The 13475-nt window shown below is 37.9% G+C and overlaps 1 protein-coding gene across 9 annotated transcripts in view; it reads left to right on the top strand.

Moving 5' to 3' along the window:
- Positions 1–13475, top strand: part of PRKG1 (protein kinase cGMP-dependent 1) — a 1415798-nt gene that overhangs the window by 1171212 nt on the left and 231111 nt on the right. For all 9 annotated transcript variants that reach the window (XM_086379150.1, XM_086379151.1, XM_086379152.1 and 6 more), the window contains one exon: positions 6754–6848. In XM_086379150.1, the coding sequence (XP_086235276.1) occupies positions 6754–6848 (95 nt within the window). The remainder of the gene's footprint in view (positions 1–6753; positions 6849–13475) is intronic.

Raw genomic sequence — 13475 nt, 5'->3', positions numbered from 1 at the left:
GAACATTTCATGCAAAGATGGGCACAATAAAGGATAGAAATGGTATACACCTAACAGAAGCAGAAGATATTAAGAAGAGATGGCAAGCATACACAGAAGAACTGTACAAAAAAGATCTTCATGACCCAGATAATCATGATGGTCTGATCACTGACCTAGAGCCAGACATCCTGGAATGTGAAGTCAAGTGGGCCTTAGAAAGCATCACTACGAACAAAGCTAGTGGAGGTGATGGAATTCCAGTTGAGCTATTCCAAATCCTAAATGATGATGCTGTGAAAGTGCTACACTCAATATGCCAGCAAATTTGGAAAACTCAGCAGTGGCCACAGGACTGGAAAAGGGCAGTTTTCATTCCAATCCCAAAGAAAGGCAATGCCAAAGAATGCTCAAACTACCGCACAAATGCACTCATCTCACACGCTAATAAAGTAACGCTCAACATTCTCCAAGCCAGGCTTCAGCAATATGTGAACCGTGAACTTCCTGATGTGCAAGCTGGTTTTAGAAAAGGCAGAGGAACCAGAGATCAAATTGCCAACATCGACTGGATCATGGAAAAAGCAAGAGACTTCCAGAAAAGCATCTACTTCTGCTTTATTGACTATGCCAAAGCCTTTGACTGTGTGGATCACAATAAACTGTGGAAAATTCTGAAAGAGATGGGAATACCAGAACACCTGATCTGCCTCTTGAGAAATTTGTATGCAGGTCAGGAAGCAACTGTTAGAACTGGACATGGAACAACAGATGGTTCCAAATAGGAAAAGGAGTACGTCAAGGCTGTATATTGTCACCCTGCTTATTTAACTTATATGCAGAGTACATCATGAGAAACACTGGACTGGAATAAACACAAACTGGAATCAAGATTGCCGGGAGAAATCTCAATAACCTCAGATATGCAGATGACACCACCCTTATGGCAGAAAGTGAAGAGGAACTCAAAAGCCTCTTGATGAAAGTGAAAGTGGAGAGTAAAAAAGTTGGCTTAAAGCTCAACATTCAGAAAACAACGATCATGGCATCCGGTCCCATCACTTCATGGCAAATAGATGGGGAAACAGTGGAAACAGTGTCAGACTGTATTTTTCTGGGCTCCAAAATCACTACAGATGGTGACTGCAGACATAAAATTAAAGGACGCTTACTCCTTGGAAGGAAAGTTATGACCAACCTAGATAGCATATTGAAAAGCAGAGACATTACTTTGCCAACAAAGGTCCGTCTAGTCAAGGCTATGGTTTTTCCTGTGGTCATGTATGGATGTGAGAGTTGGACTGTGAAGAAGGCTGAGCGCCGAAGAATTGATGCTTTTGAACTGTGGTGTTGGAGAAGACTCTTGAGAGTCCCTTGGACTGCAAGGAGATCCAACCAGTCCATTCTGAAGGAGATCAGCCCTGGAATTTCTTTGGAAGGAATGATGCTAAAGCTGAAACTCCAGTCCTTTGGCCACCTCATGTGAAGAGTTGACTCATTGGAAAAGACTCTGATGCTGGGAGGGATCGGGGGCAGGAGGAGAAGGGGATGACAGAGGATGAGATGGCTGGATGGCATCACTGACTCAATGGATGTGAGTCTGAGTGAACTCTGGGAGTTGGTGATGGACAGGGAGGCCTGGCGTCCTGCAGTTTGTGGGGCCGCAAAGAGTCGGACACGACTGAGTGACTGAACTGCACTGAAGAATGTAATTAACAGAAAGTATTCAATTTGTTTAAGAAGCAAATTTTATTTAAAGATGCTAGCAAAAGACCAAAATGGCTAAAACATTTGAAAGGACTAAGAATATACTGGGGAGAATTACTTTAATAGATATAAAGACTCATTGTAAGGTTGAAGTAATGAAGCAAATGTAGTCTTAATTCTATTAAGAACTAGGTAAATATGTCAGAATAGGAATAGTGAGCTCAAAAATCCATGGTCTGTGGAAACTTGATTTGGGACAGCACTGGTAACGTAGATTCCAATAGATAAAACTGGATCACAGTGTACAGAAAAGTCAATTCCAGACCTCAGTGTAAAAGAGAAAATAGAAAAAAGCAAAAGACAATGTGGAGAATATTTCTATCATATTTGGATAGGGAAGAATTTCTTAAATGAGAATTCTAAAGCATCATCAATAAGGAATAATATAGTTAAATATGATCACATTTAAATTAATAAGTTTGGTGTGAAGCATCATAAAGACAATAAAAAGATAAACCAGAGTCTTATGAATCAATAAAAATGACAATCAGTTCAATATAAAAAAATCAGCAAAAATCATAATCAGATACATCACAAAAAATACTAATGGCCCATAGGATAATAAAAGCAACAAGTGTTGATGACAGCTTAGTACAAAATGAACTTTCATTCACTGATGGTAGAAATGCATTAATAAGTTGTTTTGACTTCTTTGAACCAAGACTAGTTAATACCTAGTGAAAGAGAAGATGCCTGTACTTTATAACCATGTTCTTTATTCGTTAAGTAGTGATCCTAGTGAAACACTTACCCATGGCTACCACGAGACATGCAAAAATATTCATGAGTAATGTTAATAGGGCAAAACTCAAATATAACAACATAAACCTGGAAAAACTCACATATATATAAGAATTAATAAATTATATAATATTCATATAATGGCATACTATACAAACAGGAAATAAACTATATCCACATATCCATGGATGAATTGGATAAGTCAAATGGAATGCTGATCAAAAGAAACAATTGAAGCATATGGGTGGCATGATATTTATATTAAGTTTAAAACCAAGTAAACATATGGTATTTATGCATGGAATGAGGTGCATGTGAGTACATGCACAGACGTTCATTAAATTAGAAGTACCAGAAAGAGAATCATGAACATAAGTTTCACCAGAGATGTTTTGTGGGAGGGGGTAGGCATATAGTGAATGGGATTCTAATTCATTACTGTGTTGCAAAGAAGATTCAGTTGTCAGTCAGACTCGTGGGAGTCATAGATCTTACCCAACTGAATTTAACTAATGACTCAAGGGATGCAGGCAAACCAAGCTCAGAAGAAGTTTCTTTCCTTGTATATGCCCTAGATGATCAGATATACCTCTTAAAAGTGTTTTGTTTTTGTTTGTTTGTTTTTTACATTAGGGAATACTTTTTTGGTATAATAGGACCAGTTTTTGAGCAATATGTGCTGAACATTGCTTGAAAAGGGAGTTGCTTTGATTTGGGGACTCCTCATTTTTATAATGTATTAATCACACAGGTAGGAAAATGTTTACTTAACCCTATTCTCCAGCTGGGTCTGCCCCCACATATCTTTGATTTCCATATTTCTTTACAACAAACATTGTTTTGCTTATAAAACCTGCTGAATCTGTACAAATACATTTTTTTGTTGTTGTTTTTGAGTTGTTTTTCGTTATACATGTTGGTTGAATACATTGATATTATTGTATTCATGCTTTATTCTGTATTCATTCTTCAATGAATAAAAGATTTTGGATTTTGAGTTTAAATTTATGTGTCCCATTTAAAGTATCTAATTTCTATTTTGATTCCTAATTTTAAAATTTTATACATAATTTTTAAAATGCTCCAAAATTTTAAATTATAAGACTTTGCATGTGTTTTATAGAAAAATTAATATATAGGTAAGTAAAGGGATTATAGAGACATACACCTCTTGTATCTACCTGGAACTAGAAGTGATTTTGTTCTAAAAAGCACCTCATGGCAATAAGAGTATTAGTTGAGATATAGGATAATTACACTCAAAAGCATGGAATTTCTGAAATAAATGAGAGAAATGGAACAAAAGGGAAAATAAGGAAAAAAGAACCAACTGTGGGGGGCACTAACAGTTAGGATGCTCTTCATGGGTGCTCTTCATTGGCGTCTCATTTAAGCAGCGCACAGCAAAAGCACATCCAAATGAGGTAGCTCTCTCATTTGTGAGGCAGGGTGGTTCAGATAGACTGCAGATCTCTAAAGCTCCCTAACTAGTTCCCTTCTACAGTTTTGTGGGCCAAACCACAAGTGCTTTGTAGTGTAGGTAAAAAGACTATGTATACGGATCAAGATTAGAAAGCTATCTCTGTGTAATATAACTTTTTCTGCCTCGGATTGTTTTGTTTTTGTTTTTTAATAATTAAAGATGCAAATGTTCATAACTGGTGTCTGCAAACATGTAGAATTATTCACTATGTATATGGGCTTCCCTGGTGGCTCATATGGTAAAGAATCCCCCTGCAATGCGGGAGACCTCAGTTCCATCCCTGGGTTGGGAAGATCCCCTGGAGGAGGGCATGGCAGCCCATTCCAGTATTCTTACCTGGAGAATCCCCATGGACAGAGGAGCTACCTGGCAGGCTACAGTCCATGGGGTTGCAAAGAGCCAGACATGACTGAGCGAATAAGCACACAGCACAGCACACGAATACAAAGAAAACTATGGAAACTACAACTTTTAAACTTTTATTCTTGCTCTTTGAGATGCTTATTTTTTCACATATATGAACTCTAGGAGATAGATTTTTCTCATATTTATCATAGAAGCAAAAAGTGGTTTATTCTGTAAGTGAACCATTTTTTATGTCTCTAGCATTTCAGTAACATGTTGTGTGTGTGTGTGTGTGTGTGTGTGTGTGTGGCTGCACTGGGTCTTTATCGCTGTGCATAGGCTATCTCTAGTTATGGTGAGCAGGAACTTATGCACTGCAGGTGGGACATTCTCTAGCTAGACGGCACAGGCTTCTCATTGCGGTGGCTTTTCTTGCTGCAGAGCAGGGCCTCTACGGTACACAGGCTCAGCAGTTTTGGCGCTGGGGCTTAGCTGCCTGGCAGCATATGGGATCTTCTTGGATCAGGGATAGAACCATGTCCCGTGCATTGGTAGGCAGATTCTTAACCACTGGACCACCAGGGAAATCCTCAGTTAACATGTTTTTAAAGAACATTTCAAAACTCACTGAAATGTCTCCATGGCTTGCATAAGTCTGCCAATTTGAATTTATAATCGTTTGTGTAACCCAAATGTTAATATACAGTTATAGGTATTCTTATATCTAATTTGAATTAATGAGCTTAACTTATATTACACCTTAGTTCATGACTTATTTTTACAGCCAGGAGGATTGACAGAAATAATTTTTCTGAGTTGTTTCATTGTGAAGAGCAAACTGAGATTCAGAAATGAAGCAATAGATCAATGTTTGTCAAACACTAACCTTTTGAAATGCAGATTTACAAAACCCATTCATTCAGAACCTCAGGAATAAGAGTCAAGTGAGTTCGGTAACCTTTATTTTAAACAAGACCACCACCCTCCAACACACACAGATACACACACATAGAAGTTTGAGAACCACTAGGCTAGTTTATTTCCATTTACATCCATGACATCCTCATTAGTATGCAAATGAATATCTCTCTGATACAGCTTAGTGGTAAGTGTTAAAAACCACATTCCCATGGTTTTGAAACACCTTATGGAGGAGTAATCAAATGGATCAGTGGAGAATAATAATTGAATTCCCTCCACCTTGCATAGACCTTCTTAATACTTATAAAAATTCTGGTCTTTGACATCCAATCTCTAAATTCAAAAACTTGAAGCATAGTATTTTTAAATGTGTTTAAGTGTCTGGCATTGTCTCAAGAAATTAGTTTTTCTACTTCATTACATTTTTCAGGAAGGTGAATTTTAACCTTTCTAGACGACACATAGCCAGTATTGTGAATATTTGTAAGAGCTTTAGAGGGAAGTGAATTAACACAAAAGTACAATCGACTGCATTTATGTCTTCATTCATGCAACAAATACACTTGCTTCCCAAGTCCTGTATGGGTAGAGAAATCTTGTTATGATAGTAATGCAGCTTTTCTGTTCATGTAATTTACTGTTTTTTATTGAGTGCTTACTATAAATTATAGAGAATGCCAAGAAATACTCATTTCTTTGATGAGCATACTGTTTATTATGGTAAAATAAAGACATATATGTCATTTTTATATCTTCAAAAAAGAAATCTTACTGAATGAAACATAGATCATGAGGATGATAGAAAGGTAGAGACCTGCAGGAAGTCTTTATGAAAATGTAATTGGCCTTTGAATGCAGGTTTTGAATGAATCCTAATGAAGGATTCTTCTTAGCAAAGAGATAAGCATATCCTAGAGAAACTGGGATGTACATGTGAAGGTGTATGTTAAAAAAAGCCAAAAAATTGAGACAGTATAAATGTACATCTGCAAGGCAACTGATAAATAAATACGGGATGAAAGAAGACAGTGAAACATTAAAATGAATGAACTAGATTTATACATATAGCAGCATGGTATGAAAAATTTAAATGTTAAGAGAAAAGTGTAAGTTGCAGAATCATCCATACTGTATTATGCTATTCATATATTTTAAAAACACATGCATATAAACACGGATAAAAGATTGAAGGAGCACTCATTAAATTCATCATAGTAATTGCTTCATGGGAAGTTGGAAATGGGAATAGAGAAGAGGATTTGAGTGAAATTCAAATTTCTGAATAATTTATTATTTCTGGACAAAAGCTTCAAAGTATAACAAAATATTTGGGGGTTATTTCTTGGAGTGCATGGGAATTTGTGATACTGTTCTTTGTCCCCTCTAGTGATAATGTACTTTTTCTCTTCATACAAATAAGTTTAAAAAAATAAGAAATGAAGTGAACATTATTAACTGGTGTTTGATCATCCAGGATGTATGCAGTGCATATAGGCTTTCATTGTTTCTCTTTCTAGGTTAATGTCACTCGTGAAGACTCGCCCAATGAAGACCCAGTCTTTCTTAGAACCTTAGGAAAAGGAGATTGGTTTGGAGAGAAAGCCTTGCAGGGGTAAGTAGATTACATGTTACAGAGTTTTTGGTTGAAGGCTACATAAATGTATTCCATATTGAACTTCTAGCATAATGGGTATTTAGTTCTTATTCTACCCTCAGACACAGACCCTTGATGATCCAATTTTATCCATTTCCAGCTGAACTTAGAATCTGTTTGGGTAGGCTTTGGAATTGATGGTTAATTTATGTAATAAACTATTTTATTTCATTTGATTTGGTAACAATTCTCCTCAATTGTAATCTCTGTAAAGACTTTAAAGATCAGGAGAAGTCTCTGCAAAGCCTATTATGTATGACGGTTTTACTTGGAATCATATAGGAAGATGACTGGTTGAGAATTTTGAAATCCCTAAACCTGACTGTACAGACAATACATCAGAAGGCAGTGAAGCCTTCTGCGGTTCACCTCTGGGGTTCTGGGTGGTGGTTATCATCTCTGGCTATGGTAGTAGAGGCAGAGGAGGAGTTGCAAGGGAAGGTAATGAATATTCACATTCACTGTGGATGGGCTTGAAAGGCTGGACTCATAAAGGTGTGACTGCAGGGTCACTGAAATTCTACTTGTAAACTCAACAGCAAGCATTTGGAATGTCTTCCTATATACACCTGAAAAAACCCAGTTGACTTTGTACCATGCATCTCACAGAATGCATGACAAGAAGACCAATACCTACCAATGTTTCCCAATAAGTAGCACATCTCAATTAAATGTCTATTTATCTACCTATCTATGAGACTTTTCAAATTACATCAACCACTTGAATAACTAATAAGCAATAAACATTTATTTTGGTATCAAATTCCAGATACAGGTGTGACTAAAGAGATAGCAATAGGACAATTTCTAAAATATTTGGAACAGTCAGGTTTGCTTCCATTTCAAATTATGCCTTTGTTTAAGAGACTGCATTATAAATTTTGCTAAAAAGTATTCAGGAGTTTTTATTTTTAAAACCCCAATCAGTTGGCAGGTTTTACTTTCTCTCTTACCGGTTCACAGCTACAGAACTGAAACAGATCCTGATAAGTCATCTTACTCAGGGCACATTACCTTATGAAAATTAAGAATTAAATGCATTTGATTTTGTTTTTTCTTTACTGAGACCGTTTGAGCCCTATTTGATGAACAGGTACTTGCCATTAGATATTTCCAATGGCAAAGTTGAAAGAAATACCATATTCAATGTGAATATACAAAGGAAGGCAACAGGTATCCTCATCCTAGTATAAACTGAAAAAAAAAAATACCATTTGTACTCTAATCTTGCTTTCTCTTGATTATTATTATATATAGAGGATTTTCAAGAATAATATTACCTGATTTCATTGGTCCAGGATTAAATGCCTCTGTGGAAAATGTCCATCTCAAGCAGAGGCAAAGCAATAGAAGCATTTCAATCATTTCTGATTGAGATAACAAGTGAAACACCAGAAAATAAACATAACTGATTATTGACAGATTTTCTCTTGTAATTTATTGTCAGTGAATTTTGGTGCAAACTAAAGAAAGTTTTAGAGTGAAAACACCTTTCCAGAATGTGTCTCAAGAAGTGAACTTGGGGATACAATTTACAGAAAAGTTACCAAACTTTGCTCTGATATCAAAATTTAAGTTAATGGTAGTCCATTTAGGGGGCTCCAAAATCACTGCAGATGGTAACTGCAGCCATGAAATTAAAAGATACTTGCTCCTTGGAAAAAAATCTATGACCAATCTAGACAGCATATTAAAAAGCAGAGACATTACTTTGCCAACAAGGTCCATCTAGTCAAAGCTATGGTTTTTCCAGTAGTCATGTATGGGTGTGAGAGTTGGACTATAAAGAAAGCTGAGTGCCAAAGAATTGATGCTTTTGAATTGTGGTGTTGGAGAAGACTCTTGGGAGTCCCTTGGACTGCAAGGAGATCCAACCAGTCTATCCTAAAGGAAATCGGTCCTGAATATTCATTGGAAGGAGTGATGTGGAAGCTGAAACTCCAATACTTTGGCCGTCTGATATGAAGAACTGACTCATTGGAAAAGACCCTGATGCTGGGAAAGATTGAAGGCAGGAAGAGAAGGGGATGACAGGATGAAATGGTTGGATGGCATCTCTGACTTGATGGAGATGAGTCTGAGTAAGCTCTGGGAGTTGGTGATGTACAGGGAAGCCTGGCGTGCTGCAGTCCATGGGGTCGCAAAGGGTCAGACAGGACTGAGCGACTGAACTGACTGACTGATTCCATCTAGATGGAATTCATTCTAGCATGTGATTGTTCTTGTGAACTGTCTGGTGCCAAATCTGTCTCTGCACATATTCAGTCCTCTCCACTGGCCATCTCAATTACCCGACTCCATCATTTCCCATTACAACTACCCTCCAGCCTATCTTCAACACTTTTTTTATGCCCTTTACTCTCATTTTCTCACCACTCAACCTGGCTTTATCTGCCTTCTCTACTTATGTCCTCTTAAATGTCAGGAATGTGCTACTTATATCTTAGAATGATTTTTCTTTTCTATCTTCCTTTACTCAGCCATACTTCACTGCTCAGCCATACTTTTACACTGTTGACCACCCCCTCCTTCTTTGGAATTCTCATCCTTTGAGATCCCTGCAATTATTAGCAAATTGTTAGCACTTTTTAGAATTTCTCATTTCATTTCCTAAAATTCACCATTGTTTTATCCTCAGTTCTCTCTATGACATACATGTTGGTATACATCCTGATCTATGTCTGCTTTCAGTTCAGTTCAGTCGCTCAGTCGTGTCCGACTCTCTGCTTCCCCATGAATTGCAACACGCCAGGCCTCCCTGTCCATCACCAACTCCCAGAGTTCACTCAGACTCACGTCCATTGAGTCAGTGATGCCATCCAGCCATCTCATCCTCTGTCGTCCCCTTCTCCTCCTGCCCCCAATCCCTCCCAGCATCAGAGGCTTTTCCAATGAGTCAACTCTTCGCAAGAGGTGGCCAAAGTACTGGAGTTTCAGCTTTAGCATCATTCCTTCCAAAGAACACCCAGGGCTGATCTCCTTCACAATGGACTGTTTGGATCTCCTTGCAGTCCAAGGGACTCTCAAGAGTCTTCTCCAACACAGTTCAAAAGCATCAATTCTTCGGCTCTCAGCTTTCTTCACAGTCCAACTCTCACATCCATACATGACTACTGGAAAAACCATAGCCTTGACTAGACGGACCTCTGTTGGCAAAGTAATGTCTTTGCTTTTCAATATGCTATCTAGGTTGGTCATAACTTTCCTTCCAAGGAGTAAGTGTCTTTTAATTTCATGACTGCTTAAGACTGCCTAATTTCTTAATGAAAAGAAATCCTAAATGCTTATATTCTTATTTGAGCTCAGTATCTGACACTTTTCAACTCAATGTATATTTGTTTAATGAACGAATGAGTGAGTGAACAAATGAAGCTCCCTAATGATGTTCAGTCTTGCAATCCTTTCTGAAGTTGATCACTTTCATGACTTGTCTTCAATTGATCACTTTCATGACTTGAATTAATTTGATGGTAGATAAGGGCTTATCTACCAGGTGCTTCCCTGATGGCCCAGATGGTAAAGAATCTGCCTGCTATGCAGGAGACTCAGGTTTGATCCCTGGGTCAGGAAGATCCCCTAGAGAAGGGAGTAGCTACCACTCCAACATTCTGGCCCGGAGAATTCCATGGACAGAGAAGCCTGGTGGGCTACAGTCCATGGGGTCAGAAAGAGTCGAATGCAACTAACACTTTCACTTTGTCCCAGCCCTGGTGACTTAGATGGTAAAGAATCTGCCCACAGTGCAGGAGACCCGGGTTCGATCCCTGGGCAGGGAAGATTCCCTGGTGTAGTAAATGGCAGTCCACTCCAGTATTCTTGCCTGGAGATTTCTGTGGACAGATGAGCCTGGTGGGCTACAGTCCATGGGTCTGGCAAAGAGTCAGACATGACTGAGCAACTAACACAAACAAGAGTTTATCAACTCACTTGACTATAGATGACAGGCTGGTAATATATTATAAAGGAATAAAAATAAGGTGAGTAAAACCAGTGCAAACTAGAAACCCTTATACAATGAGGGGAGCAATTACTGAGCTCCAGCTCATTGCTGTTTTTTTTTTGTTGTTGTTGTTGTTGTTTGTACTTTTTAAGGAAAAAACCATAAAAAATGGATTCTGAAAAAGATATGTGATTTTATAACTTAAAAAATAGCTCTGCTATCAAATAGAACATTTCTGCAAATGGTTTGACCTGTGAGTTGCCATTTTGTGACTTCTGTCAATCAGATATGCCTCTTTAAAGTTCGGTAACTAGATTCCAGTGAAGGAAGCCTATTAGTTTTACCCTTGTTATTTCCTTGTTTTGATTATTTTTTGACATTTTAATGTTTTGATGTTCTAGTTACTAACCTAGTTTTCCTTGTATGTCTGTGTTCTTTTTTGATCTTTTCTTTGAATTTAAATGTTTCACACAAGAAATTCTGACTTTTCACAAATCAGATTGATTTGTTTCACTTGTTTCCCTGCAAATAACTTAAAAAGTTATGTAACTTTAGGATATAAAGTCTTTTGAGCAGCTGTGTATATATCCTTTTGAGTAATACCTGTGCTTCTTTGGAAACCTTATGATTTTTATCCATGGAAGACAAATTTTATAGTTAGCATTCTCTATGTTGGTGTAACATGGCATTTCAGATTTTCATTTACTCACAAATAAATTTTATGTGTACTAGGAATTTTTGTTTTATTTTAGTGAGGATGTTCCAAGGATCAGTATTGACAAATTGGTAATATTGAAATTAATCCTTGACCATTCTTTTAAAATTTAAGAGTGCCAAATTCTAGTATTGGGGCTTCCCAGGTGGTGCTAGTGGTGAAGAACCCGCCTGCCAATGCAGGAGACAGAAGAGATGTGGATTCTGTCCCTGCGTCGGGAAGATCCCCTGCAGGAGGGCGTGGCAACCCACTCTAGTATTCTTGCCTGGAGAATCCCATGGACAGAGAAGCCTGATGGACTGCAGTCTATGAGGTCGCAAAGAGTCAGACACGAATGAGGCAACTCAGCAGCAGCAACAGCAATATTAGATTGATTAAACACACACAGTATATAGTTGAATGACAGAGCTGAAATGTAACCTCAGTAACCCAACTCCAGAACCCTACTATGATACGGTAGTTCTCTCTCTAGAATTAACAAGCTTCATTTCTTTTTGGATGGAGAACAGTAGTCATAAATCTAGCTATCCTTAGTCGACATTATTGACATTCACTAACCAATAGAATCTCATTTCTAGAAAAATTTGGTTTACTTATTGCTTTCCCTTTTTTTTTGGTCAACATAAAGTGAATTATTCAAGTGTAGCTTGGATTAAGCATTATTTTTTTGCTGTGATAATGGTTTTTCTACACCAGAGGACAAAATGTTTTACTCTTTTCAGAAGTACTTCTTTATGTACATGAAAACTAAAATTGTGTTTAGGGGAATTTACTTCAAGTATAGTCCAATAAGTCAGTCCCTCTACACTCTGACATATCATTGCTTTAGGATCTCTACCTGACTTAAAATCATGTAGAATTCACACTGGCATCAGATGATGTCAAATTCTAAGCCAAATACACACTTTTCATCTGTAGTAATGGGAAATATATAAGCCCTAGTTGAACCTAAGAGAGAAAGATTGATCGCCCACTTGCCCCATCCCTCTCATCCTGCCCCTTCCCCTAACACTTGAGTCTTGAACACAGCATATGCTTATGAGTTCCAGCTCAAGTGTCAGACTGCCTTGGTTGGGATCCACTCTGTCCTTTGAGTCCCTGAGAGGTTCTCCTTTGATCTTATGTGGAGATGATGATAATGCCTAATTTTGCGGGTTGTTGCGAGGAATAATTAAGTGGATATTTATAAAGCATTAAAGTGAGTACTTAGAATTTAGATTAGTGCTCAAAAATATTAGCTATCATCATCACCACCACCATCATCGTTACTTTTTATCATCAGCATTGCTCTTCCCAAGAATGTTGTGCTACTTCTTGACTCAAGTTTAGAACACTTGGTAGAATTGGCATAAGCATTAGATTTTGAATCATCCACTCACTGAGCAAGCCAGTTAATCTCTCTGGGTCTGAATTTGTAAACTGATCCAGTTGAAGTAGATGGTGCCTAAGTTTCCTTAGGTCACAGCTTCTGATTCTCTTGAGATTTGGCCTCTTCAACTGGAACAGACCCTTGGCTGCCAAATGCAGCCATGGGCCACTCTGTTAAATGGTGATATTTGATAGCAGACCTCTGTCAGCAAGACTCCTCCCTCCAGGAACTATCCCAGCTATTGTTTATCATTCTGAACACCTTGGCCACATGCCAGGCCCTTCCTTGTTAATACAAAAAAGAATAAACCTTTTCTCCACATCACCTCCAGCATTTATCGTTTGTAGATTTTGTAATGATGGCCATTCTGAGGGGGACGAGGTGATACCTCATTGCAGTTTTGATTTGCATTTCTCTAATAATGAGCGATGTTGACCATCTTTTCATGTGTTTGTTGGCCATCTGTATGTATTCTTTGGAGAAATGTCTGTTTAGGTCTTCTGCCGATTTTTTTTTTTATTTAGTAGTTTATATTTTTGGTATTGAGATGCATGAGCTGCT

The sequence above is a fragment of the Bos grunniens genome, chromosome 26 (genome assembly GCF_055505025.1).
Source record: "Bos grunniens cultivar Pamir isolate PY7600 chromosome 26, Bosgru_T2T1.0, whole genome shotgun sequence".
In the NCBI taxonomy this organism is placed as follows: domain Eukaryota; kingdom Metazoa; phylum Chordata; class Mammalia; order Artiodactyla; family Bovidae; genus Bos; species Bos grunniens.
This window is presented reverse-complemented; position numbering and strand designations above follow the sequence as displayed.